General features: G+C 41.9%; 1 protein-coding gene across 4 annotated transcripts in view; it reads left to right on the top strand.

Annotated features, from left to right (window-relative positions):
• Positions 1-4133: 4133 nt before the first annotated feature.
• The window catches only part of ABCC4 (ATP binding cassette subfamily C member 4 (PEL blood group)), a 149264-nt gene continuing 127788 nt past the window's right edge, over positions 4134-25609 (top strand). For 2 of the 4 annotated variants that reach the window (XM_084506830.1, XM_084506831.1), the window contains exons 1-7: positions 4134-4244; positions 14921-15031; positions 17281-17401; positions 18046-18261; positions 21499-21588; positions 22040-22203; positions 25370-25495. In XM_084506830.1, coding sequence (XP_084362956.1) covers positions 4171-4244; positions 14921-15031; positions 17281-17401; positions 18046-18261; positions 21499-21588; positions 22040-22203; positions 25370-25495 — 902 coding nt within the window. In that variant the 5' untranslated portion in view covers positions 4134-4170. Of the gene's footprint in view, positions 4245-14920; positions 15032-17160; positions 17224-17280; positions 17402-18045; positions 18262-21498; positions 21589-22039; positions 22204-25369; positions 25496-25609 lie in introns of those variants that run through there. The other 2 variants (XM_084506833.1, XM_084506832.1) reach the window with 2 other exon arrangements.

The raw sequence follows: 25609 nt of genomic DNA, 5'->3' as shown, positions 1-25609 counted from the left end.
GCTTGGTCAGCTTGTAAGCGAGGCATACGGGCTGCCTTTCTGTCTGGCTTCAATCACAGAAATTAAACAATGCTCTGTTGTAAAGCCTTCACATTCTGCCCTCATAGCTTGTCTTTGGGAAACTGCTCCCTCAGATGTCTTTCAAACAGCTTGTAAAACGATTCTGTCCTCACAGATACCTCACAGCTGCCTCACAGATACTTTTCAGACACACTCAGGAACGTGAGTTCTTGGTGTTCTGGGTACCTGCCTTGAGGCTTACGGGTACAATCTGCAGAAACTGCTCAGTGCTGAAGTCCTTGGGAGCTTGCCCGAATGTGAAAGGTTATAGTGCTACAACCTCTGAAATATTAAGCTTTAGGTTCCTATTGCATAATCTGAATCAGTGCCGATACTTCATCTAAGACCCATTTGCTTTTATTCACCATCTGGAAATTAAAACGCCCAATTATGTTGTAAGGGTTTTGTCAAAAGCAGATGTTTGTGAACTCCTTGTACTGAAGCGATAAGTGCCACAGAACACGTGCATGAAGAAACTTGTCAGCCTGGCTGCATCCAGATGTAAAAGAGCAGAACAAAGAGGGCTGAAGGCTGAACATCACGCAGATGCTTGCCTACTGAGTATTGTCCTTCTTCTGTGTTGAAGAAATAGGGAATTTTGTGTGTTTGTATGTTTGTGACATTTCATCACCATCTAACTGATTACCTAGCACAATGCGTATGCACATTTTAATTTAATTAATTTAATTCAGCTGCCACTGGCTTAGTTTGGCCATTACCCTGTCTGAGGAGCTGGCTTTGCTGGAATGCTCTTCTTACCATCAATTTACTAAGTTGCACCTTGATCACTTTATTTACATACCTTGCACTTTCCATATTGTGAATATACTGCTGCCATAGCAAACTATTCAGTGGATAAATTGGCGGTAGCTTTTCTTTTCCTACAAAACAGAAAAGAGATTATTAATTTCATTACTGTGATATTTTGCCTCTCCCCTCCTCTGCATGTGCAATCTCAGATTTTCCTGAGCATCTGTGTTGCTCTTTCAATTGCTTCATATTTCTGCATTACTGCAAAAGTTTCTACTGGGTACTTGCCCACTTGACAGATAACGTTACAGCTTCTTTTAGCTTTCAGTGTGTTTTTTCTTGTTGAATTTTATTGTAATTCTTTGTGCTTGCTAGATCCTTAGTTCTCCCTTCTCCAAACCTTCCTGGAGTGTTTTGGTAGGGCATTGAATTCAACACCGGTATTTATTTTAAAATTCAATAGCTTCAACATTTGTCACTGATAATGCTGGCAAAGAAGAAGTTTACTTCTTACATGTAAGGTTTGTTCTTTGTCCTTTTCCTACCATTACAATGATCTTGGATACAATTACTTTAATATTCTGCTTTGATAGTTTAAACTTTTTATCTTAAAAATAATTATCCTTATTCATGACCAGTATTTTACTTTTGCACCCAAACTAAGAAATGTTTGGATAACCTTTCATTGCAATACAACTGGCCTGATACTTTACTTCACGAAGGTAATGCTTCAGGAACAGAAGTCAGTTTTAAGGCTTACATCCTTCTTTCTCCCCCTACCTGATGCAAGCTTTACTGAAGTTTTGGGACTTGCATTGGGCTGCCACTCCTTTTAATTCTCTCATGAAGATCTGGTTGGAAATACTGACTTCACAGAAACCTAAACCCGCCAGATTTTGCTGATAGGCAGAGCTTGCCTTCATATGTTTTGGGAACCTCTGGTATACATACGCACTATTTCGTTAAAGCTCATCCCTTCAAATCACCACACTATTTCCTTATTTTAATCCGAAAGGATCTGTAGCCAGCTGTTGAAAAGTGTACTACTTATTGCCTGCAAAACTCTGTGGCACATTGTCTATGCTCAAATAGCATGTTCGTGCCGTGCCAGCTCTGTCAGTGTTTACTGACAGCAAGCTTAAGCTTGATTTGTTTGGTTTGTGGTTGTTATGACATTCTCGCAAGCATGAACTGATGCTGTTCCTTCGGTAATACCGCGAATCCAGACCCTATCACTCCTTTATCCCAGCAATTTGTGTCAACTACAGTAACAGCCTGATACCAGCCCTGTTAATTGTTATGCAGATCATTCATTTTAGTAGGAAGAGACAGGGCTGGTTGCTGATGGGGGCAAAAAACAGAGAGAATGTAAGAATGGTGCTAGTCCTGCAGCTGGCTCAGCTGGAGGGGGAGGCAGTCTAGGAGATTAGGGTTGTGATTAGTTGCACAGTGTCTACTCGGAGGTCAGTAAGTAGTAGGGTACCCCCAGGAGTCAATACTGGGTGCAAACTGCTCAATATCTTCATTAATGATTTGGATGATTAGGCAGAGGGCACCCTCAGCAAGTCTGTGGTTGATACAAAATGGGAGGGGTGGATGAGACAGCAAAAGGTCATGCTGCCATTCAAAGGGACCCGGCATCCTGGGCCACATTAGGCAAAACATTACCTAATGGAGGTGATGTGGAGGTGATCCTTCCCCCATATTCAGCACTGGTGAGGCCACACATGCAGTGCTGTGTCCAGTTCTGGGCTCCCTGGTACAAGAGGGACGTGGACATACCAGAAAGAGCCCAGGGAAGGGTCCCAAAATGATTAATGGACTGGAGAATCTCTCCTATGATGAAAGGCTGAGAGCGATGGGACTATTTAGGCCAGAGAAGAGAAGGCTCAGGAGGGATCTCATCAGTGTATACAAATACCTGACTGGAGGGTACAAAGAGGGCAGAGCAAGGTTCTTTTCAGTGGTGCCCAGTGCCAGGACAAGAGGCACTGAGCACAAACTGGCCCCCAGGATGCTCCCTCTGGGCACCAGGCAGCACTGCTGTGCTGTGTGTGATGGAGCACTGGCACAGGTTGCCCTGAGAGGCTGTGGGGTCTCCTCCTTGGAGACCTTCAAAAGCTGCCTGGAGATGGTCTGGTGGCCCTGCTGGAGCAGGGGTTGGACCAGGTGGCCTCCTTTCCAACCACAACCACTCTGTGAAACTGCAGAGAAGCTGCAGCATGGCGGGGACCCATTCTGTCTATTGTTTTTTCAAGGAGATGAACAGTTCTTTTGTTATCTTCAGGTACACGCCCCACGCTCCTATTTTTTTAGGCCTCTAGCAGTTTACTTCTTCTGGCCACAGCCCCTGTGGCAGGCCACGGTGACAATACCAGAGAGGATTATGGTGATCACTCACGACATAGGTGCTGAGCTTCTGAGAATTGCTTCAAGGATTCCTGTGACACACCACCTCCTGGCATTCAGGAACTGCTTCACCTCGTGCCACCACACTCTCCTAAACGTCCCCAAACTTGAGCTGGAGATAGCACTGACGATCTGTAGTCACAGCCCTGTCTCTGGCTCATCTCAAGCCCCTGTGATTGCAGTCCTGACCCATCTCAAGCTCCCCGAGTGCCCCTGTGATTGCAGTCCTAACACAGCCCCTTCCTTCAGGTCCCATGGCCCAGCTGGACAGATGATGCCGAGTCCTTTTTCCAAGAGAAGGACCGAAGCACAAGGGGTGAAAGGAAGCGTTCCTGGTGGTGTTTAGCCATTCAGCTGGCCTTGCTCCTAACTCACAGAGTGATTTTATGTCTCAAAACCACTGCACCATGAAGACACTTCAGGCTCTTCACCAGCAAGGAGGTTGTGGGGAGCTGGGGGTCGGCCTCTTCTCACAGATAACTAGTGACAGGACTGGAGGGAATGGCCTCAGGTTGTGCCAGGGAGGTTCAGGCTGGCAATGAGGAGACATTTCTGCTCAGAAAGAGCAGTCAGGCACTGGGATGGGTTGCCCAGGGAGGTGGTGGAGTCACCGTCCCTGGGGGTGCTCAAGGAGAGGCTGGACGTGGTGCTTGGGGACATGGCTCAGGGGGTGACACCGGGTGTCAGGCTCGGGCTCTGCCGGGCTCCCAGCGCGGCTCCCGGCCCCGCGGGGCCCCGCGGGCGCCCGGCCTCGTGTCGGGGCGGTGTCGGCGGGGGAGCCGGGCCGGCAGGAGGCGTCGTGCGGCGGGAGGAGGGCCGAGGCGGCTGCCGGCCCTCCCGGAAACGGCGCCGGCCGGCGGCAGAGCGGCGGCTGCCGCGGGCTGCGTGCGGGGTGGGTGGGCAGGAGGCAGGGAGGCAGGGCCGGGGGGAGGCCGGCCGGCCGGCGGCACGATGGAAGCGGTGCCCCGCGAGGAGAAGCCCAACCCGCTGCGGGATGCCAACCTCTGCTCGCGGCTCTTCTTCTGGTGAGCGCCGCGGAGGGGTTGTGTTGTGTTTCGGTTTTTTTTTTTTTTTTTTTTTTTTTTTTTTTTTTTTTTTTTTTTTTTTTTTTTTGCGGGGGGAAGGAGGGGAGAGGCGGGGATGGGGTCGGCGGTGCCGATGTGGGTGTTGGGGGGTTAAAGCAGCGAGAAACGGCGGCCCGGCTGCCGGGGAGTGTAAATAGGAAAGGACACGGGAGGGCGCCGGGCTGGGCTGCTGGGGGAGGCACACGGGGAGAGAGGGCTCCTGGAAGGCTCTGAAAGACGGGAGCAAAACCCTCGCCGAGCCCACGAGCAGGTGCAGGGAAGGTTTGGGGGATGGGAGAAGTCCCGGCTCATCCTTGGCTGAATTATTCCTAGCGCAGATATGTCCTCAAAGGGGGGGAGGGAAAAAAAAAAAAAAAGTGGTAATGTGCTTGTGTAGGAATGCCCGAGGTCGGAGTTGTGCCTTAACGCTTTCTTTCTGAGCACCAGGATGCCCGTGCTGGAAACCACCTTGCAAGGAAATCCCGGCCGAGAGGGGAGAGCCCGTGCTGGCCACCTCGCGTTCCTGGGCTGCTTCGGGGCTCCTCGCTCGCCCTTGCTGGGATCTTGCGGTGTTGCCGCCGCTTCTGCCAAAACCAGCCCCGCTAGATGCAAAAAAGGAAGTGGGCTGTGTTCTGCTGCTGCTTCTGTCACCCTAGTTTTACATATATATTTTTTAATCGATCGCCACGCATTGCTCAGCACCGAGATAAGAATACTTTAAATGTCTCGCATCCGAGGCGAGCACCTGACGGGGTTCCCCTTACCCCAGCCACGGATGTGGGTTCGCAGCGTGCAAAGGGCAGGACGAGGTGGAACCCCTTGCACGTGCACGTGGGGTGAGAGGCCTGCTGAAAGTCCAGGGAGGCCACGCTTTGCAGTCTGTGACATGCCTCATTCATCAGGTGGTGGCATAAAACTGCTTTGCAAAAAGGGTTGGAAGAAGGGGAGAAGCTTTAGAAATTGCCCCGTGTGCTCTTTGTCAAGCCTTCAGAGCAGTCTAATTCACAGCAGTGGGTGCTCAAACAGTGCTTGAAGGAGGGCTGTCCGGGATGTAGCAGCAGCCACTGCCTTGTGGTTGCTCAGGTGTGCCTGCTCTGCTCTCCAGATCCCAGGCACTGGCTGCTTATTGGCAATAAGGACAGAAGGTAGGGCATTGCAGGTAGCTTGGCAAAGGTCCTCCTTTTTTTTTCTTCTTTTTTTTCCCCCCAAAAAAAGCTTCAAAAGTTCAATTTTGCCGTTGTAAGGAAGCACCCCCCCTTTTGTTGCCAGCAGTGTAGAAGAAAAGCTAAAATTATTCAGCCTTGCAGGAACAGGATCAAACTCACAGGGGAAGAAAAGAAGTCATGTTTTCATTGAATTATAAAACTTAAGGTAATGAGTGTGTAGGCTGAAGACACATTCTTCTCCCATTGTTCAAAGCTTGTCTTCTTGCTTTTGGGGTTGTGACTTTGACAAGTATGAGCTTGATGAACATTAAATGCTCTAGTAGTACATTCATGGGAAAGAGGAGCATCTGAATTGTGTGTGAATATTGTTATTTTACAGGGCACCCCTTGTGTAATGCTAGTCTTGATGTTATGAGAATAAAAACACATTTACAACGGAAGTATGAAGGTGAGGGTAGTTGCAAAATGTTCTTGTTTTCCATCTCTCTCAGTGAATTATATATAATAGTATAGATTACTAAAACACAAAATGTTGTTTTGGATATTGAAGTTATTTGGATATTGAAGTTATTACTATATCTACTGACCTTCAGAGTCCCAAGTTCCTGTGCTCACCAAACTTCTTGGAGCTCTGGCTGCTAGTTACGTAGTTAGCAGCACTCACATTTCTGATTTACTTCATCTACGTGATTTATTTTATTGCTGGCTCAGCTTGCTGGTGAGAATTAGGTCTTCAAAGGATTGATAGAAGGATTTGTTTTCTTTCTCAGAGGGACCTAAAATCCAGGCAATTCAGTTCAGTGTTGTTCGTGTTTAGACAGCTATTCTGCTGTGGAAAGCGTTTTGAGATTGAAATGCTTTAGACTTCATACTTTATGAAGTTGAGACTAGCACTTTTCACATCTTTTTTTTTTCTTGCTGTGGGGGTTCAGGATTATGAAATTAATAACTGCGTACAGTAAGGGTATTTCTGTTTTATAACTATAATCCTGTCTTCGAGTTTGCATGTTCATTAGTAGCTAGTGTACTCGTATTTATGTGTATTATTTGCTCCCTTGAATTATCAGAGAAGTTCTAGCTGTACAGTAGTTGGATTTTTAGGCTGTCTTTTGTTCAGGCATTGAATCCGCTTCAATATTAAGGTATAAAACATGCTACAACAAGATTTTTGAAAGGCTGGATAAATTTTAGGCCATTAATAATGTGAAAGGGAGAGCAAGCTGGAACACCCCGAAAAGATAATCCAGTGTTTTTGTTCAGAGAAGTAAAAGAAAGTAAAGTCCTGTTAAATTTCACATACTTATAATTTATTATATTTTTAACAATTACAGTTAAATGTATTAATAAGAGTAATTATCTGACACAGCCTAGCAGTGACACATCTGAAAACTTCTTCCATGGCTTCTGTACAGTTACAATTCCAAGGAGTAAGTAACTGTTTTAACACTTTCGGGTGTCTGACAGCATTGCTCTCGGCGTACTAAGGAAGGGCTTTAGGGAAAAGGACAAAACATCTAAGGCCTCTTCACCAGTCTGAGTTGTAGTATAGTGGGAGAAGAAAAAAAAACACATATCTTTGGTTTTAAGCATGGCCAGAGTGTGGTAAGCACAGACAGGGAGGTACCCAGGTTTGTGGTGATGGCTGCACAATGTGTAGCTGTCTGACCCAATACAGTCGTGCCGTGCACCCGTCTCATACCACTGTAAATAGCTACACACTTCTCTTAACTTCTTCCTCTGAGAGTCAGGAGGGCCCCGGACTGCTTCAGGTGGGCTTCTGAGTAGGTGTCACCTGTATTTTAGTCCTGGGACTTGGCTCCCTTCAAATGCATATCCTGCCTTACTTTGAAATAAGTTAGGAAATGAATGTATTGCCTTTCTAGGAAGGTCCGGCAATGCTGCTGGTAAAAGAGGTGGGTGCACCTTCTGGTGTCAGTTGAATTGTGTTGCCTGTGAGGATTTTAAGTTCACTGCAGGTAACAAGTGAAAATATCAAGCAGCATCAGGTTTTGTGATGTATGCGATAATCTGCCCTGATATCTGGTGAATTTCCACTCAGAATGCAACAGGTTAATAATTCCTAACAGTTTCCACTTCAAAAAGATCTGAGATAGCTATTCTTTAGTTCATTTATTGGTAGAAGATTTTTTTTATTATTATTATTTTTAGCAGGACTGTTGTGGTACTGTAGGGAACTCTAAACAAATACGTGAACATCTTCAGTATAGATGAACAGAGAATGCATTTTCAGTAGCCAGAGAGTGAAATCAAACACATTTATCTTTTTTTCCTCCCAGCTGAAAGAAGACTGAGGATCATACACACAACTTTTTATTTAAAAAAGCCTCGTTTGTTCACTTGTTAGATATTAAATTACCTGTAGTCACATTTGAATCAGTTTTATGAACTACTGCATCCATTTATAAGTTTTGCTTGTTTTATTGCAAGATAACTGAATTATAAAGAAGAAAATCCTGCTTGACAATCACAGTTTATGTATAGATTATGTCAACTATGGCAAGTGTGTACACAATATAGGAATGTTGGCATTTGCTATCTGCAGTAAGTATCTGTGTTTAGATACACAATTAGATGAACAATTTAAGTACAACAAAGCGCTGAAGCTATTTGCCTTTGAAATGACCTAGGTAAAGCTTGCTGTACCATTTCTGAGAAAAAGTCCCTGCTGTAATCCCTGCAAAACAACAAAATTAGGAGCGCATTGTACTGTTGTGTGGCCTTTTTTTTTTTTTTTCCCCAAAATGATTTTTTTGCTCAGTTCTAGAAAATTCTTCAACGCCGTAAGAGTGAAGGAGACAAGCAACTCAAAAAGCGTAATCTTTTTTTTTTTTTTTTTTGTATCTATGTCATCCAACCACTTGTAAGATCAGTGTGAATCATAAGTGATTTTATTTCTCCCTCTTACCACTACTTGTAAAAAAGGAAGCTAATATAAAAATTGCTGCCATTAGGTTTCATCATTTGATTCATCATCAGGTTTCATCATTTGCATTTTTCTTTCAGAAACTGAAATCAGAGACCATTATGCTCAACTGTAGACCTCCTGAGTAACTTTGGTTTCAGGGTTTGATGGATTGTGTTGGTTTTTATTGGTGGTGGTGTTTGCTTTTTGTTCTGTTAAGCACGTACGTACATGCGTATATATAACAGAGCAATGATGGTTTTCAGTTGTATTTTTAAAATGGTTAAGAAATTGCCCATTCCAACTAAATTGCTTCGATAGTTGGTTAATCTGAGGTTAAAAACTTGTTTGGATGACCAACTATTTTCTGCTAAGTTGATGAACTCCCTTTGTTTGCTCTGTGTAACTACTTAGGCCCTGCTTCAATAAGTAGCTTGTACTTAAATTTATCATTACAAGGCATAATCCTGAGACCATTTTATCAATTTTTTGGTACATCTGATGTTCTCCCTTGCACGTGGATGCCAGATTTTGAACCAATATTTTAATAATTTGAATTCGTTGGAGTGCCATAGTTAAAGGTAATGCTGCCCTCCATTCCCTCTTCCCAGACTCTACAGAAAACAGCAGCCACAGCAAGGCAGTGCGTCCTGTTTTTTTTTTCTCTTCTTTTTTTCATGTCCCTCACTCTGTTTGTACTTCTTGCCATATGGACTTTCAGGAAGTATGTTACAGTAATCAGATATTTTGTACCTGGCAGTGGAGATGAACAACATGAAAATAGCCTGCAATAAGTGCAATCAAATGCTGACAGCATCGGTAAGTGGATGTGCAGCAGCTTGGCTGCTTACACTGCGCTGTGAAAAAGCAACCACGCAGAAGACAACATGAAACTGAATAGCAAAGGTTAATACAGCCTGGCATTGTAAAGGGGTTTTTGGGATCAACATGACTTTGAATTAATTTAATTGTTTTTCTATTTTTTTCTATTGCAAGCAGTAAGAAAACCTACTGTTTAAGCTGTAGTAAACAGGGGAGGGAAGTTGTGGCTAAGGCAGTGGTTGAAAACCACCTGAAGAAATACCGGAATTTATTCTTGTGTCTATTTCAATGTAGATGTCTACCTTGGTAAGGGGAAGTGGGAAAAGGCAGTTTATTGAAGAGAATGGGTGAGCATGTGAAACAGTGATAGCGTAGGAAAATAAATCCCATGGTGTGGTGACATCTGTGATTTCCTGCAAAATAAGACTGTGTGTGTCCTTCTGTCTGTACATCCCACCCCAACAGTGCTCCTCTGGGCTATGAGCAAGCACGTAGGCCTGCTGGAGTCACCTCATGAAGTTGGGTAGTGATCAGTACAGAAAGGCACCTGAGGTAAGCTGTGGAGGATAAGTAACGTGCATTTGTAATCAAAAGGTCCCGTGAGGAAACGCCATTTTTTTTTTTAACCAAAGAAAAAGGATCCAAAATGTGTTGTTAAATAGAGAGAAATGTGTGTTCCTGTGGAGCTTAGCTGCTGAAGTAGTGCTTCCAAGCTGCTCAAGAAGGTGAAATCCTGGTGCTGTGGAAGAATTTGGGTAAACAAAGACTCTCCTGTGCAACTCTTGAAAAGTAACTGGACGTTGAGTATAAACAGATGATGCTTGTAATGTAATGCACAAATAGGCTTAAGAGGAATGGGGAAAATGCAGTTTGTAAACCACCTCCTTAAGGAATTAGCTGGTGAGTGTACACAGGATGTGGCTTTTACTGGGCACTGTAAAATTACCCAGAAGTTCAACTTCATTTTTTTTTCCTTTTATTTGTAATTTCAGTCCGAATTGCTTCATCAGAAAGATAGTCCACTTGGTCCTTTTTCTAACTGGTCCAGTGATGAAGGAAAGGCTTTTGTGAAGCTGGTGAGAGCCAAACCTTAGGCTCGCGCAGCTGAAGGTGCCATAATGTCACAGTGAGTGACTTAGGTGCAACTGTTGGGGGACAGCAAGAGGGGTGTAGGAGCTGAGGGTGCCCCTGTCCTGGCAGTCCCCTCACTGTACCCCCATCAGTACCCCAATTGGGGTGTCAGTAGTGGTGTCCATTGGCAGTGAGGGGATGCAGCCCTGGCTGGTCTGAGAGGCGGCTGAAGACAAGGCTGTGGGTAGGTCGGGCCTGGCTGGTAGGTCAGGCGCTGTGGTTAGTTTAGTCTACCTGCCAGTAGTGTATATCTTCCTTGGCTGAAAGGGCATGCTTTTGGGATGCTAGCAAACCTAATTTAGAAGCATTTAGGAAGTTTATTTCATGTATCAGGCAGAGCAGCGTGACTATTGCATAACGAGCCTGCCATTGGGACAGCAGGGCCTGACGCTCTGCCGTGCTGTGGTGGTGAGGAAGCTCGATACCTCCCCGCAGAGTCTCACTTCTCTTACTCTGGTAAGAAAACTATTTCTATGAGAAAACTATTTCTTAGCCTTTTTTCTGCAGACCCTGTGGAGTCTTTCCCAAGTACTGGTGTAGTTGTTCCAATTACAGCTGGTAAAAAAAATTGCGCTTTCCTGAACAACCACGTAAACTGTGGCTGGTTGACGGCGTTGTAATGTTACAGGGCGTGTAGTGTCAGGGCCCAGGAGCAGGAGGATGCAGGAAGCGAATGTTTATGTTACGGTCTTTGTCGGTTCCGAAATGGATGGCTTTATATTTTTATCGGTGCCCAAGGTACTGCTGTAGAGGAGGAAGGCTTTTTGGGGTCAGAGCAGTGAGTTACTGCTTTGCAGTTGGCCGTCTCTTGGGTTTGCACCAGGTTGCCAAGTGGGTTTTATTTTCCTTTTTTTTTCAATCTGTGTGCCTGGTGACATCAGCATCCTGGCAGTCACAGGGCCTAACTCTGGGCTTCTTTCCAGGCTGGTGTCTTTGATCAGCTAATCGTCTTGATAGAACAGAGGCATTCCCTGCAGAACAAAAGGTACTCAGGATTCTTCCAAGTGTTCCCGTTTGCACGCGTAGTTTATGCTAGCAAAAATTCGGGCTGTGCTCTTTGAAAGGCATCGTGTGCACGCCGCATTTCAAAAGAGTGGCTAGAAGGAGGTGCTGCTTGGCTGATATATCAGAACCAAATAATTATTCCAAATATTTAGCAAACAGGAAAGTACCCATTGAAACTGAAGATGATGACTAAACACACCTATTTTTGTTCAAGTTGAATAAGCTGAATAGGGAAATGTGAGGCTAAGGTGCAAATTCTTCCTACCAACCACATGGCATCTTTCTTCAGGCCAGACATGAGTAGTGAGCCCGTTTTATAGGCTTGGGATGAAGGGAGTAGTTTGCATCGCTGTCTATATATTCCCTCCCTTTTTCTAAGTTGTCTTAATATTTGTGGGTTTGTTTTTTTATTATTATTTTTTTTTATTAAAGAATAATGTAGCTTGTGTACTTCCTGCATTCATGACAGATTCTACTTTTCTGCAGGCCTTTCCCTCTCCTCTTTGAAGAGATCAATGTTAGATGATATCTTTTTGGGCAGAACAGATACACCACTATAGTGAGCGGTCTTCCCTTTATGGCTACGTCGGACTGTTAAGGTCGCAGGGATATTCTTTCTGCTGGCAACTGCCTTCTATTTCCGACTTCCTTTAACAGCCCTCTTACAGCACTCCTTAATTTAACTGAGCCTTCGGGCAAGGAAAGAGCCCATTTTGTTTTCCTGTTAGGAACGTGTGACTTGAGTAACCACGGGCTGTGTGAAAAAAATGGGCTCAGTGCTCTCGGCATAGGGAATCGCACGTGGTGCAATCTGCCCTCGTGTGTTGCTTCCCGATGGAAATTCTTCCTTTAATGACTGCATATGAATGTCAAGTCTCCTGTCTGAAAGTAGGCCTTCCAGCTTGAAGTTAGGACACATCAGTGAGAAACTTGAGCTGTGTTTGCTGTACCAAAAATATGGGGTGGGTAAATAGAAGACCTCGTTCTTGGGCTGAAAGCTCTTCAAGCACTAAACATAATTTGAAAAGAAAAAATGTTTTAACTGTCTTCCAAAGATCTTCAAGTATAGTCTACAGTAACACAACAAACCTTTTTAGCAAGACCTCATAAAGATCAATACTTTGTGGGAGAGAGCAAGCAAGTGTAATCAAAGGTATGTGTCACAGATGTATAGGGAGCTTACATTGCTCAAAAACTATTTATAAACGATTCTGGTAGATATTCCAGTACATAACTTTATTTGCATATTAGAAGAAGGAAGTGTACATAGCTGTTGCTTACTTGATCAGATGAAGAGTGATGGTTGCTTTAGGTTTCTGCAAGATGTTGAGTATTTTTCCAATCCGTATGAAGGGAGTCAGACTAGTGAAAGTAATACCATCATCCCTCTGTTAATTATGAGGCTTTGGGGAAGTAAAGTTTTAGTTGAGGTTGGTGTAAGAATCAAAGCAAGACCACAAAGCACAAGACTATGACTTACCCTGCTGCATCCGTCCAACATCTAAAGTAATGTTTAAGTGTGTCAGTGTTGGCTGCGTGCTTGGTGCTCCACTGGACAGAAACTCTTTAGAGATGTTTAATTAATTAATTTATTTATTTTAGTATGCTTTTTTTTTCCCTAATCTCACCATAACTTGTGGGCTTCCGAGTCTTTGCCATGTTGTCCAAAAAATCAAATGAGTCACAAAATGAATTACCATGGGTTTCTGCACAGTCTGGGTTGGTTTCCGTAGCCTTTTTAGATGTTAAAATTGATGTTACAGGGCAACATATGATTGTTTTCAGGATTATAGTTTTGACTAATGGAAAGATGTAAGAAGCCCCGAATCTGTGGTACTTCTGAGTGGAACCAGGAGTCTTAAAAAATTGAGATTTTGGCAGTTTTTACCCTCCACTGTTACCTCCATCTGCTACTTAATTTGGAAATTAAGTCTCATAGGACATACATTATTTAATTAATGTGAACCATGTAGAGTTGGGGCAGAGGAGATATTTGCTGCAAACCAAACGTGCTCAGAGGAGGTACAGGTACCGTCAGTAAGTGTTTTGGAGAGTTTAAGGCCAAAGGATGAGCTAGGATGAGCTCTGGCAATCCTGTAGCCTTGAGACTGTTTTGTTTCATCAGTCACTTCTCAGGTGGGGTCTCAGTCTTTCTGTGCTCTTCCTGTGTTTTCCTGCAAGTGCAGCCTCATCATGGGTCTGATGCCAAAGGAGCTGGGGAAGGTTACATGCTCCCTAACCTATTCTGCCAGAAGGCAGCCCTCTGACTTGTTCAGGGAGTACGCTGGAGCTGGTACAGATGCTGCAAGAGGAGGAACACTTGGTATCAGCCACAGGAGCGGGCTGAAATCTGCACAGGTTTCCCGTGGCTGTTCTTTAGAGAAGTTGTGGCAGTGATTTGGGCCCTGATGCTGTGCTGGCCATACAGTCCAAGCAGCAAACTTGCCTGACAAGAACCTTCTATTCCTCATCGTACATTTAACATGCGCTGAGGACTTAGCAGCTCTCACATGATACAGATCTTCAGTACTCCTTCCAAGAGTTCAAAAAGGGCTGTTAAGCATCAAAGATGGTACTTCAGGGATAGATTTAATCCTTGGATGAGTCACGCAAATGCTGTGCGCTGACATGCTCAGTACCGAAGGAGAAATACTATTGATCCCATCTGTCTCGTAGTCGTGCCATGGGGCCTGTGAGAAAGGTTGTTGTGACATTTTTGCCTTGGAAGAAACTCTCTGGCCCCCTCTTCTAGCATTCATCCTTCCTCACCACCCTGTCGGACACTAAACAACAAACTTCTCATAAGCCAGCGTACAACATTAAGTTGGAGCATGCCCGAGCAAGAAATGCAAAGCTAGTTGATGAGTATTCGTAACCACTGTTGTGGTTGGGAATAAATAAATGCCCTCGTTGTAAACCATCACAGCCTTGAATTCTCACATGCACGCCTTCCAGAAAGTAATACACTTCATGCCGTGCGCCAGGTGCTCTTCTAAAAACCGTGTTGGTGAAGTAGGGAAATAATCAGGCATCAGAAACTGAACTTTGACAGGCAATCGACACCAGACATATACCTTGTCACGAGTGCAAGAAATGTTTTTTCCCAAAACAGGTCCATCCCTGACCTCTTGGTTCTGTTTGTGTTTGCCAACCTGGCAAATAGTTCAAGGGAACAAGCACGAGAGCTAAAATTCACACTTTTCCAGGAAACTTAATATCACATATTCAGAAATACAAGCTAAGTGTCAAACTGCAGTTCTTCTAGCTTCCCTGTTCCCTCTCAGGCATGAATGTTTCATAGATGTCACTCGCTTTTTCTCCTTCTTATGGGTGATGTTGTTGCTTTTGTTGTTTCTGTCATGCATCTCCTGGATGCCTGGGAGTAAAGTGCTGTGGGGTCTGAACAACTTTAGGACCTTGCTTGGGGATGACTTTTTAGGGTTTGTGAAGACAAATGAGGTAAAATGTGAGGATGTTGAGGGATGCTCAAGAAGAGAAGGGAAGAAAGGGGTAAAAGAATGAAATTAACATGTAAAGAAATTGCTGTTGTGGTCTGCTGATCAGTTTGTTAATAATCTGCATTTAAACAGGTGGTTGAATCCCTTATTTATTATTGGCCACAAACGGAAACTTGAAGAAGATGATATGTATAAAGTGCTGCCAGAAGATTCCTCAGAGAAGCTGGGAGAGGAGTTGCAGTGGTAAGGAGAGTCATTGTTCTATTTCGTTGTATTTCAGGTGGGGAAGGTGAGGTTTTATTCGTGTTATAAAATTTGAAGAGGCTGTTGTAAAGTTTAACAAGGTCTACTGTTAAAAATGCTGGAGAGTTAGGAGTAGCATTTAGAGGTGATACCATGGAAGTGTTTTCATTTCTTTACATACATAACGAAGGGACATTAGAATATTCCTATTATGATCATTTGTAATTTGTCTGGGTACTTTGCAGATGCTTGACAAAGAAGATTTTTTATCAACTGTTACTGCTCTAATCCTAAATAAATGAATCCAAGCCTTCTGGTCTGTGGAAGAATAGCTATGAAAACCTTAAAAAACACTCTTCATAAAAGTGAGGAAAAATATTCTCGTTGTTTTGGAGAACAAACTGAACTGAGAACTGTGTACGCTTTCTACATGTGTACATAAACATATGTCTGTTGAAGATACATCACTTTTTGACAGAGTGGATAAAATGCCTTGGACGTCATGTACATCTAAAAGCATGCTTCTAGGGGGTGTTTTTATTTTATAATAAAATACCCTTTTTATTTTATAATAAAATACCCTTTCCTAGACTGCTTACCGGTTCATGTCATCATGGACCCAAAAGGCTCTCTTTCTTTTCCACTAACAGTGAAATATCTCCCAAGAATAGTAAATTACGTAAATTATCTTGAACCTTGCCTCTTGAGAGAGGTTTTTGGTCATCAAACAATCTTTTGTTAAATACCATTAGAAGAAGAGATCTCTTGTAGTGAAGAGGGTGGCCTTTATATTAATAAAAACGTGGCCTTGCCCTTGTGCTGAAGGATGTAGAACAAATCAACTTTCCTAATGGTTTGGTTGAGACAAGAAAATGCTCCTAAGGAGTAAAGAGGGTCCAGAAACTAAAGGTTATGACCAGTTCCGACATCACCCTGCTGTGGCTGAAGAAAGAGGGACGGTGACCAACTCGTAGGAATGCTGCTTTTAACATCTTCCTAGCAGGAGATCTTTGCCAAACTCCAAGGACGTGTCGTGAAGCGGTTCAGGGAGTTCACTGTAGAGGAAGGCGAACACTTTCCAGTGATTCTTACAGTAAAAGCACACACTTTCCATGAGGCAGGAAGCGGTAGAAAACACAGCATGCCGAAAATATTTTGTTCTTTTTTATTCCTTAGTGCGCTTGGCCAAGAAGCAAAGAATATAATTTCATAAATAGCCACTGAAGGAAGCAGCCTTTTTTCTTTGGCCAGCAAACAGAACCTACGCAGATTCAGTTCTGATTGTGAAGGATTTAGACAATAGCTCTAATCCTTCTAACAAAAAAAGAGAGTAAAAATGAATCAGTTATGTTTCCTTATCTGTACTGCATGCTTCAAACTTGTGTGTGGGGTTGCAAAATAAGAAGTTTGGCTTTCATGCCTTAGACTTATTTCAGCCCTCAAGCTAGCGAGGTCAGAGAGCCTGGCAGAAAATACTTAGCCTCCAGGAACAAGGGGGGACGTCTTGTCTGACAACAGCGTGCTTTAAGAAGGCTGCTTAGGTTCTGGTTCTTCTTGTTCATATGTAACTGAGCAGTCGTGCTTGTTATTCCTGTCTTTGATTTTAATGTGAACAGATTGTGTCCTACTTGTGGGTAGGCACACGGTAACACAAAGGCCTCTGCCACTCCGCTGTTGTAATCCTCGCTTTCAGAGAGCCGTGGAGAGTGTGAAGTGAGGGAGCTGCTGCAGATGGCTCCTCTTGCTCTGGTGCCTCATCTGCTCAGCCTCCTGGAAGCACGTGGTGGAGACGAGGAAGGGTCAGACACGAGAAAGGGTTGTGCACCACAACCATTCCGGCTTATAGAGTTTATAGCAAGAACCTGTGGTACTCCGTGCTGCCCCTGTTCAGCCCTTAGTCTGGAGATCATACAATGACAGGCTCTTAATGAAGGTGACTGGCTGCTTGAGCTGAGAGGAGAACAAAGAAAGAAAGGGTTCATCGGCTGCAAATATGTCAAAGGCAGTAGTAGTCAACAGTGGCAAATTGTTTGCAATGATAGGAGAACAAATAGGCCTGTTATACTAAGTGCAATGTGTTTATGTGGACGAGGAAACATGACTACCTGTTATCTTGTTAATTTCTTAAGGAATGTGGAGTATAAAGGTGATCATGGCAGTCTTGCTGCAAGTCTGAAACTGTTTTATTCCAGGTAATTGCCTTACGGTTTTACTTCTGTCCTCCAGCATGTTTGCCTTTTATTTGTCAGGTACTGGGATAAAGAGGTGCAAAAAGCAAAAAAGAGAGGAAAAACACCCCATTTAACAAAAGCGATAATTCTTTGTTACTGGAAATCCTATTTAGTTTTTGGAATTTTCACAATGATTGAGGTAAGTGGTGTAAAATGCGACACAACACATTTCTCTTGAGATTGTGTGATTCATAGCAGTGATTTCACACTGGGCTGTTCAGAGAACCCGTAGCGCTTGTACTCTCTCTCAAAAATACTCTCTTTTCTAAGAGCTGCAGCTCTTTGAAACTGAAAAAGTGAGTTGTAGCTGCAGGATTACGGACTTGGAACAGAGAACCGATTTCAGCGCAATACTTCTGAGACATGACAAGCCATCTGATCTGCTTTGTAATGCTTGGCTGGATTTTATGTTGAGTGGGATGATGTCCTGTAGAAGAAGTTGTTCTTTTTTTGCTGTGCGTAAGTGGTTGTAAAGGACGCACTACGTCATCTTTAAAAACGCTACTGTGGTATATACTCATGTAACTTTAATAGCATCAAAGTTTTTATTGGTAATCGAGAGAGTTCATTTTAAAGATTCATCCAAATTTTTATGTGGAACATTTTTGTTTTGGATATCATGTTCATAAAAATTGGCCTGATGTTTCAGAGCTTAAAAAAGACCAAATAATACAAGGGTGTGACTTGCAGCAGGAACTTGACTCTTATTTGCCCAGGCACCAGGTTGGGTAGCGTGTTACGATACGAAATTGCTTATACTTTTTTCCTTTCTTTCTCTTTTAGGAAACCCTCAAAATAGTTCAACCGATACTTTTGGGAAAAATTATTAATTATTTTGAAAACTACGATGAGGTAGCTTTGAAATTTGCGTATTGCTACGCAGGTGCTCTGTCTGTGTGCACACTTATTCTGGCTATAATGCACCACCTATACTTCTATCATGTACAGCGGGCTGGCATGAAGCTGAGGGTAGCTATGTGTCATATGATTTATCGGAAGGTAAGCAAACGTTTGGCGTTTGATTGCTATTTCGTTTGAGATGGAAGGCTAAAAATATGTTTGTTGTATTCATTCCTGCAATTCCACTGGAATTACTCATTGTATACATTGATCTTAAATGAACCCGTGTGCTTTTTTTGCTCCTTCTTCATCAATACCGTGTCTGAATGACCACTTCAGTCCTTGTAGTGAAAGAGGTGGTAAGTTATCCTGGCCCTAAAGCCTGGGAGGAGCTGCTGATTTTCACCTGCTGGAGCAGCAGGAGGTGGCCAGCCTAGGGCAGAAGGACCAGGAGGTGCTGGATCCTGCCTGTCACCTGCTGAGCCCTCAAGTGTCTTCCCCAGGAAGGATTTTGTGCTTGGCTGTCACCATCTGCTTTGGCACTCTTAGTTGCCAGGGAATTGCTTCGCTGTTTGATCTTCTCCCCCTTGCGATCAGTGGTGTGATTCATTTACATTCTGCAGTGCTGCTGAGTTTAGGACAGGGGGATTTCTCCCTCTCTGGGTGCTTGGGATCAGTTCGGTGAGCTGCAGGACTGCTGCTGCCCCCTCCAGGCTGCAGGGGATGCTTCTTCACAGGCACCCAAGCCGCTGAGGCTGTCTCCACTTCTAAGCAAGCAGTCGCTGCTGGGGATGCTGGAAGGGAACAACGTGTCCCGTCTTCCAGCTTCAGTGCTACTGGGATAGTGACCTGCCAGTGCTTGCCGCAGCACAGAAGTTTAAGTAAAGGATCAGGAGTGTAAACCTTATTTAGAATGTAAAAAAAAAATCATGTTATTTTAGCCACTGAACATAGGTGCCGTCCACCTAAGACTGCTGCTGCAGGTCTCACGTCAAGTTTCTGAGCAAAGCAGTAAAGTGGGGAGGGTAAAACCAGCCCCACTGGAAGCAGCGATTGTTTTTCATGCACATACTTATTCTCCTCCCTCTTCTGCTACCTTGGAAATTATCCTTTGGGAACTCGGCTCTAAGATGGCACACTGCTTTCTTGTACATAAACATATCTCTAAGGTATTAATTTACTAAACTGATTATCGCAGCACGGTTTGAAATTCATGCAATCTGTACATAGCGGCCTTGGTTGTTGCAGTGTTGGTATTAGCTGAGAAGCCCAGAAGCTTGGAAAAGAAGTGTTCGTAACGTGCACCCTTATTTCTAGGGATGTGATTAAATGGAAAATTAATCTCCCCTCATCTCATAAATGTTTACTCCTGAGGGTGAAGGCTGAGGTCGGGCAGAACATTGATAAACCTTACTAATAACACTGATAAACCTTACTAATAACACTGATAAACCTTACTAATCAGCTGTCTTCATTATCTGAGGTTTAGAGATAGGTCATACGTTGTCTTTATCCTCCTAGATGCTTCTGAAAAAATCTGGATGCTAATTTACCAGCACTTCTGTGGTGACCATTAATTGCTGTAGTAAATGGAACATCGGATTTGTGAGGATGAGTGGGTTGGATGAGAGGGTACCCTTGATACAGAACCTAAGATGCTGGTCATTCTTAACTTTAAGCCCTTTTTTGGTTCCTAGAAAGTTAAAATCTTACCTTGTTTGCAAACAGCCCATATTCAAACTCTGAGATATTTTGTCATGACTAAGAAACAGTGGTGATGCACATGGGAAGAGATGCAAATGGGATCTGTTGCATGGCTCAATTCTGTTTTAAAACCAAAGGCTGTGTATGGAAGGCTGCTAACTTTTTTGAAGAGTGAAATTGTGCAAGTTCTTCCAGGTTCAGAATAAACACTAAAGTAGTTTAAGCCGCGAGGTAGTTGAGACAGAAAGCAACCAGAAGGGTGTCAGGAGTGATTTGACTGAATAGTTACAGTATTCTTTTGCATGTTCCCTTTTTCCCCTATTCCTGTGCTTTTGAATTAACAACGTGGGGCAGGGAGAGATTGAAACACTGAGATGAGAGCGCAGAAAACAAAGAATAGTTAAAACATTGAAATTGGGCTTGCACAGTTTCATCTGAAAGAAAGAATAGAGTTTAAACTAAGACATAAAGAGTACAAACATCTCTCATTAGTCCATGTAATTAAAGCCTGTTGTGTTTGAGAAAGGTTGCTTGCTGGGAAAGACATCCGTATGTCAAATTTATGGGCAGAAAATGAAGCAGATCTTTGTGCTGAAACCAGAAAATTGGCAAACATAAAAGAAAACGTAAATTCAATCTACAGCTGCTTTTTAAAAAGGTATTAGCTTTAATTAATCTTCAGTTGTAGTCCTTACGTTCAGCGTGCGTTTGGAAGTGTCATGATCAAAGCCTTATTTTAAGCCATGAGTAGTGGAAAGGGAAAGTAGAAGTGTGCCACAAAAAAAAGCGAAATGTTTTTGAGGCGTGAACTATTCCTGGTCCAGGAAGATGCGAAGCACATTTTGTTTGGTATTTCACTGTGCTGCAAAACCGTGTTTTCTTAGTGGCAGGTATGGAAGGAAGCAGGCAGCGATCTGCATCTTTGAGCTATCTCAGTTTGGATCTCTGCAGAAACGCCCTGACTGCATGCTTATAGATAAGATGTTTGGGGGGATATTGTTAAATCATATGCTATTTTGTACCGATTAACCTACTTACCAGCCTGTGAAACTATTTAATATTTACTTATTATTGTGGCCTTTCATAACACATGCTTAATTTAATAAAATCCAGAAATCATAGGATTTTACAGGAGCTATGAACAAGGGAAATACTTACACTTTGTGAAGGGACATTAACTGATTTACAAAAACAGAAGACAGCTTGCAGTGTTATTAAGGAGTGGTCAGGAATTTCACTTAAAACAGAATTATTTGACTGGCCAAACGTTGTCCCAATTTTAGTTTGGTCTTCAGGTTGAGTTTTCTGTTCTCATTTTGTGCTGTGGTTCATAATGTGGGTGCGAGAGCAATGTCAATGAAAAGTTACAAGCTTTTTTTTTTTAGTTTTAACAACTTTCTATGCTGGTATTTTCCCACTCTTAATCACTTCAGAGAAAGCAAAGATGGTGTTTTTTTATGGCATTTGAGTTCTTGAAGTCCTTGTCTAGGCTTTTCTTACGTGCTCTTCTTCAGGACTTTATTCAGAATGTGAACCAAACCAACATATGATCTAAGGTTTTTTGATGGTGCCCAGATGCTCTCAGGCAAAACCTTTTTGCCCCAGAGTTGTATTTGGGTATTGAGTATCTTAGAAGACTAAGTATCAGTGTGCTGTGCTGTGACAATTTGGGACTGTTTTGATTTTTTTTAGGCACTGCGTCTCAGTAACGTAGCTATGGCAAAAACGACCACTGGCCAAATAGTAAATCTTCTGTCAAATGACGTGAACAAATTTGATCAGGTAAGAATTTTACAGATCTTTCCAAGGGGCTGGAAATGAAGAAGTTGTGGGTGGGGTTTGAGCTTTTGTCTACAGCTCTACAGCTGATGATAGGTGTTTCTTATGAACATTTCTTGTTGTTGTTTCTCAAATATCACAGGAAAAGAAACACTCACTTAAAACATTCCTTTCTGCCCTTTTAATCCTTTCCTGCTGTTTTCCTGAGCTCAGAGATATGTGGTGTGCATAGATACAAGAAGATCAATGTGGTAATTTCGTTACATTCTGGAGGTTAGGCATCTCCTTGCAGACTGTACATCTGTCAATCTGGTTCAAAATTTTCACCAGATCTTCTGAGTGAATGCCTTAGTACCTGCTGCGGGCAAAGGTGCTTTCTCAGCTTCATGTTACTAGGATTTAATGTTTTAGCTAAGACCGAAAGCTGATTTTTGCTTCTTATGTGTTTGCCTAGGTAACAATTTTCTTGCACTTCCTGTGGGCTGGACCAATTCAAGCTGTAGCAGTAACTGTGCTTCTCTGGATGGAAATAGGCCCCTCGTGTCTTGCAGGAATGGCAGTTCTGATTATTCTTCTTCCTGTACAAACCTGCATCGGGAGGCTTTTTTCTTCCCTAAGGTAAGGTTGCTTGTGTTGGATTGTAGGAATTTTCTGGCCTGGGTTTGAAATTGTGCCTGCTGGATTGGCTGAGGACTAGATGAAGTTATCGTACAGCTCTGAGATCAGCTCCCATTTGGTGAGGTCTTGTCCTTTGCCTTTTATTTTTGTCAATGTTTTTCATAGTTACTAATGTGAAATTTCTGAACCCCTGTGTAGGGATTTGAAGTGAACTTTACTTCAGAGATGCTGAAAATACCTGGCACTTCTTACACATCAATTGTATTAAAGAACTGGGCTCTTTCTATATATATATATATCTGGGCTCTTTCTATATCTATATATATCTGGGCTATAAGGTTTGAGACTGTGGATGTATAAAATGAGCCTGCAGTAGTTTTCCATTGTCAGGCAAATTTAATTTATTTTTCTGTGACTTCCTCTTAAAAAATGACTTAACTCAGGTTGGAATATTGAATTATCTTCAATATTCTGGCTTCCTAAATTTCCTTCTCTTGTATAATTAATCATGTTCTAGTTGCATCCTGACTTTTCTAAAGTCAGGATAAAGTATTTCTACATGGAAATATTTTTTATGTTCCTTTACCAGGTACTCATATGCTTTGTAGTTTTATGCATCTTTGTTGCTTTTCTGTTCAGGGTGAGTCGGTTTCTTCCAGCTTTTCAGATCAGTAAAACTTCTTAGTGAGTTACTGTAAGGTGTTTTTTGTTTATTTGTTTGTTTTCAAGTTGTATTTTAAGACAGGTTTTCCAGAAGTATTGAGACTGGCATTGCCATTGCATGGCTAGGTATGAAGAGAGAACTGAGAATTACAAAATTAGACCAACTCACAGATTTCCCTCTGTTTGTAATCACTTCAATTATTATGCTCACATGCTATTTCTCAAATAATGAGTCATTTGGTGTTCTCCATCAAATTCTTATTTATGATAAAACCTGTTAGTAGGACACTTTCAATATATTCTTACATATGCATTTTCACTGTATATGTGCTGTGCATGCATATGTATAAAGCTACTTCACTTTTTTTTGTTGTTTTGTTTTAATTTTAATGTCAACAGTTTAAATACTTTGCACCTAAATAGTGCCTTATCAGTGGTGTTCAAAGTGCTCTTCCAAAGTGGTAAGCATTATTATCCCCATTTTACAGATGGGAAACTGAGGCACAAAGAGATTAAGGGACTTGTCCAGGGTCAAACAACAAGTGGCAAAAATCTCTTCTATAAGGTATGTATTCCAAAAGTTAGCCAGTGGCATTGTAACGTTCTTTGGGATGTTTCCCATTTATTTACAGCCACTTTATTGGATGCAGAGCAAGGGAAATAATTTGTTAACTTGATATGCATTTGCTTGCATATGTGTGCACAGATCTCTGTATCTTTCTGAAACACGAATGCTCAGTGAGCAGAAGGAGTTAATGGAAAAACTGAAGTGGATTCCAGCTTTGTAATGATTTGTACGTTCACATGACAATTGCTGGGAATCTGCATGGATTTAAGGAAATCATTCTATGAAGAAGTGATTTAAGGATTAAAGCTTTTGCTAAAATCCAGGCACACTCAGCATGGCAGCTAATCTGTGCTGTTACTCAGCAATGCACTTGTGACCTGGTATTATAAACCCATGTCCACACCAGTTTATGATACAGATGCTTCTCCCATTAGCTGTAGAAGTTTGTAGAAATAGATTCAGTGTCCTGCAGAATGGTAGACTCTGTATGATACGGTATTCCTTATACCTCCACAAGTACTAGATGTTGTACAAAATGCACACGACATGCTATATTATTTGAGAAATAGTACGAGTATTGGATTGAAGACCCTTTTTTTTTAATATATTCAGAAGAACTCAACTCTTAAAGTGCTTTGCCATGCAATTGTAATGTTGTCATTTAAAGCTTTTTAATTTTTTTTTAAGGAAAAATACGTGGAACAGTCATGTCAAACATGATCAGAAGAGGAGAAAAAGAACTTAGAAAAGATGCTCTAGTTCCATGCCAGTAAGGTTGGGTTAGGGTAACCGATCTTCCTCAGTCATAGCAAGACACCTTAGGACTAATTCCCATTATTTCATATCAGTTTTCTTATGCAATTATTTCTTAACATTTTATTTAGCCATCCCAATGTTTATAGATCAGTGGTGCTGAGAAGTTAGAACTTCAGGGGACTGCTTATCATTTTTAAACTTTCTTCTGATGTGCTTTGATTGTGGCTATTTTTTCCAGAGCACCAGAAAAACTTTATGGGTATCAAATTAAACTGTCAAAACCAAGCAAGCCATTCTAAAGAGTTTTTTAATTTTTTCTTTTTTAATATGGTTGCCAAGTTTCATTAGATACAAATAATTTAATAGAAAAAAATGAGTTTTATTGAAAAAAAGCTTGTGATAGCTCATTATGTGCTAAGTATGTTTATCTACGTGAATGAATTCAGAATTGTATTATGGTTTATTAGCATGGTTTATGCATTTATTACATGGCTTCTAACTTTCAATGCTTTTTCCTAATTAATACTGTGACTTTGTTATTTAATTATATTATAGTTTATCAGTGCAAACATAATGTGAAGTTAGAATAGATATATTGAATTCAGCATTAATTACAATTAACACTTAAATACTATTTCTTAACAAATCTACATAGGTTTTTGTTTCTTCTAAATTATAGCTCATGCTCTAAGTAGTCTTTACTTTAATTAACCTTAAAAAGACACAAGCCAAGGCCTATTTCTTTAACTAAATCAAGATGGCCTTTTGAGAATGCTTGAAATTTGAAAATGACAATATTTTAAAAAATAATAATTTTTCAATTTTTAATTTAGTTCTAAATTTAGTATTTGGCAGTTTTATTATTGTGTCTTTTAATACAAAAATACGTTGTTTAAGGAAGACCATGTGTTGCTGCACACTGACATAGTATTCTGAATATGAATCAACTGACAGTTCCCTGAGGATAGAGAATGCCAGGAATACTGATAGACATACTAAATCTGTCCGCTGTGTGTCATCTGCAAGATACTGTTTTAGGAAGCTTCTTTAATGGAATTGTGGTTATGTGAACCCTCTAGAAGTAAGAGCAAAAACTTAATTAAATAAGTGTATTATATGATTATAACTAGTCTCTCTGCTTTTGAGAATCTGAGAATTTTTGCTTTCTGCTATTTACAGAAGCAAGACAGCTGCGTTTACAGATGTCAGGATTAGAACCATGAATGAAGTCATAAGTGGCATGAAGATAATAAAGATGTATGCTTGGGAAAAATCATTTGCGGAACTTGTGAGTGGTTTGAGAAGGTAATCCTGGAAAAATAAGGCTTGGTATATGATCTATATCTGTTTACATTTTGACATGCCAATAAACGCTGTGGAGAGAAGTTTCCTTGAACTTTTTTGGCTTTTTAAACTTTT

This window comes from Aythya ferina (genome assembly GCF_964211825.1).
Source record: "Aythya ferina genome assembly, chromosome: 1".
NCBI classification, from domain to species: Eukaryota; Metazoa; Chordata; class Aves; order Anseriformes; family Anatidae; genus Aythya; species Aythya ferina.
Note: the sequence above shows the minus strand (reverse complement) of the source record. Positions and strands in the feature narration are given on the sequence as shown.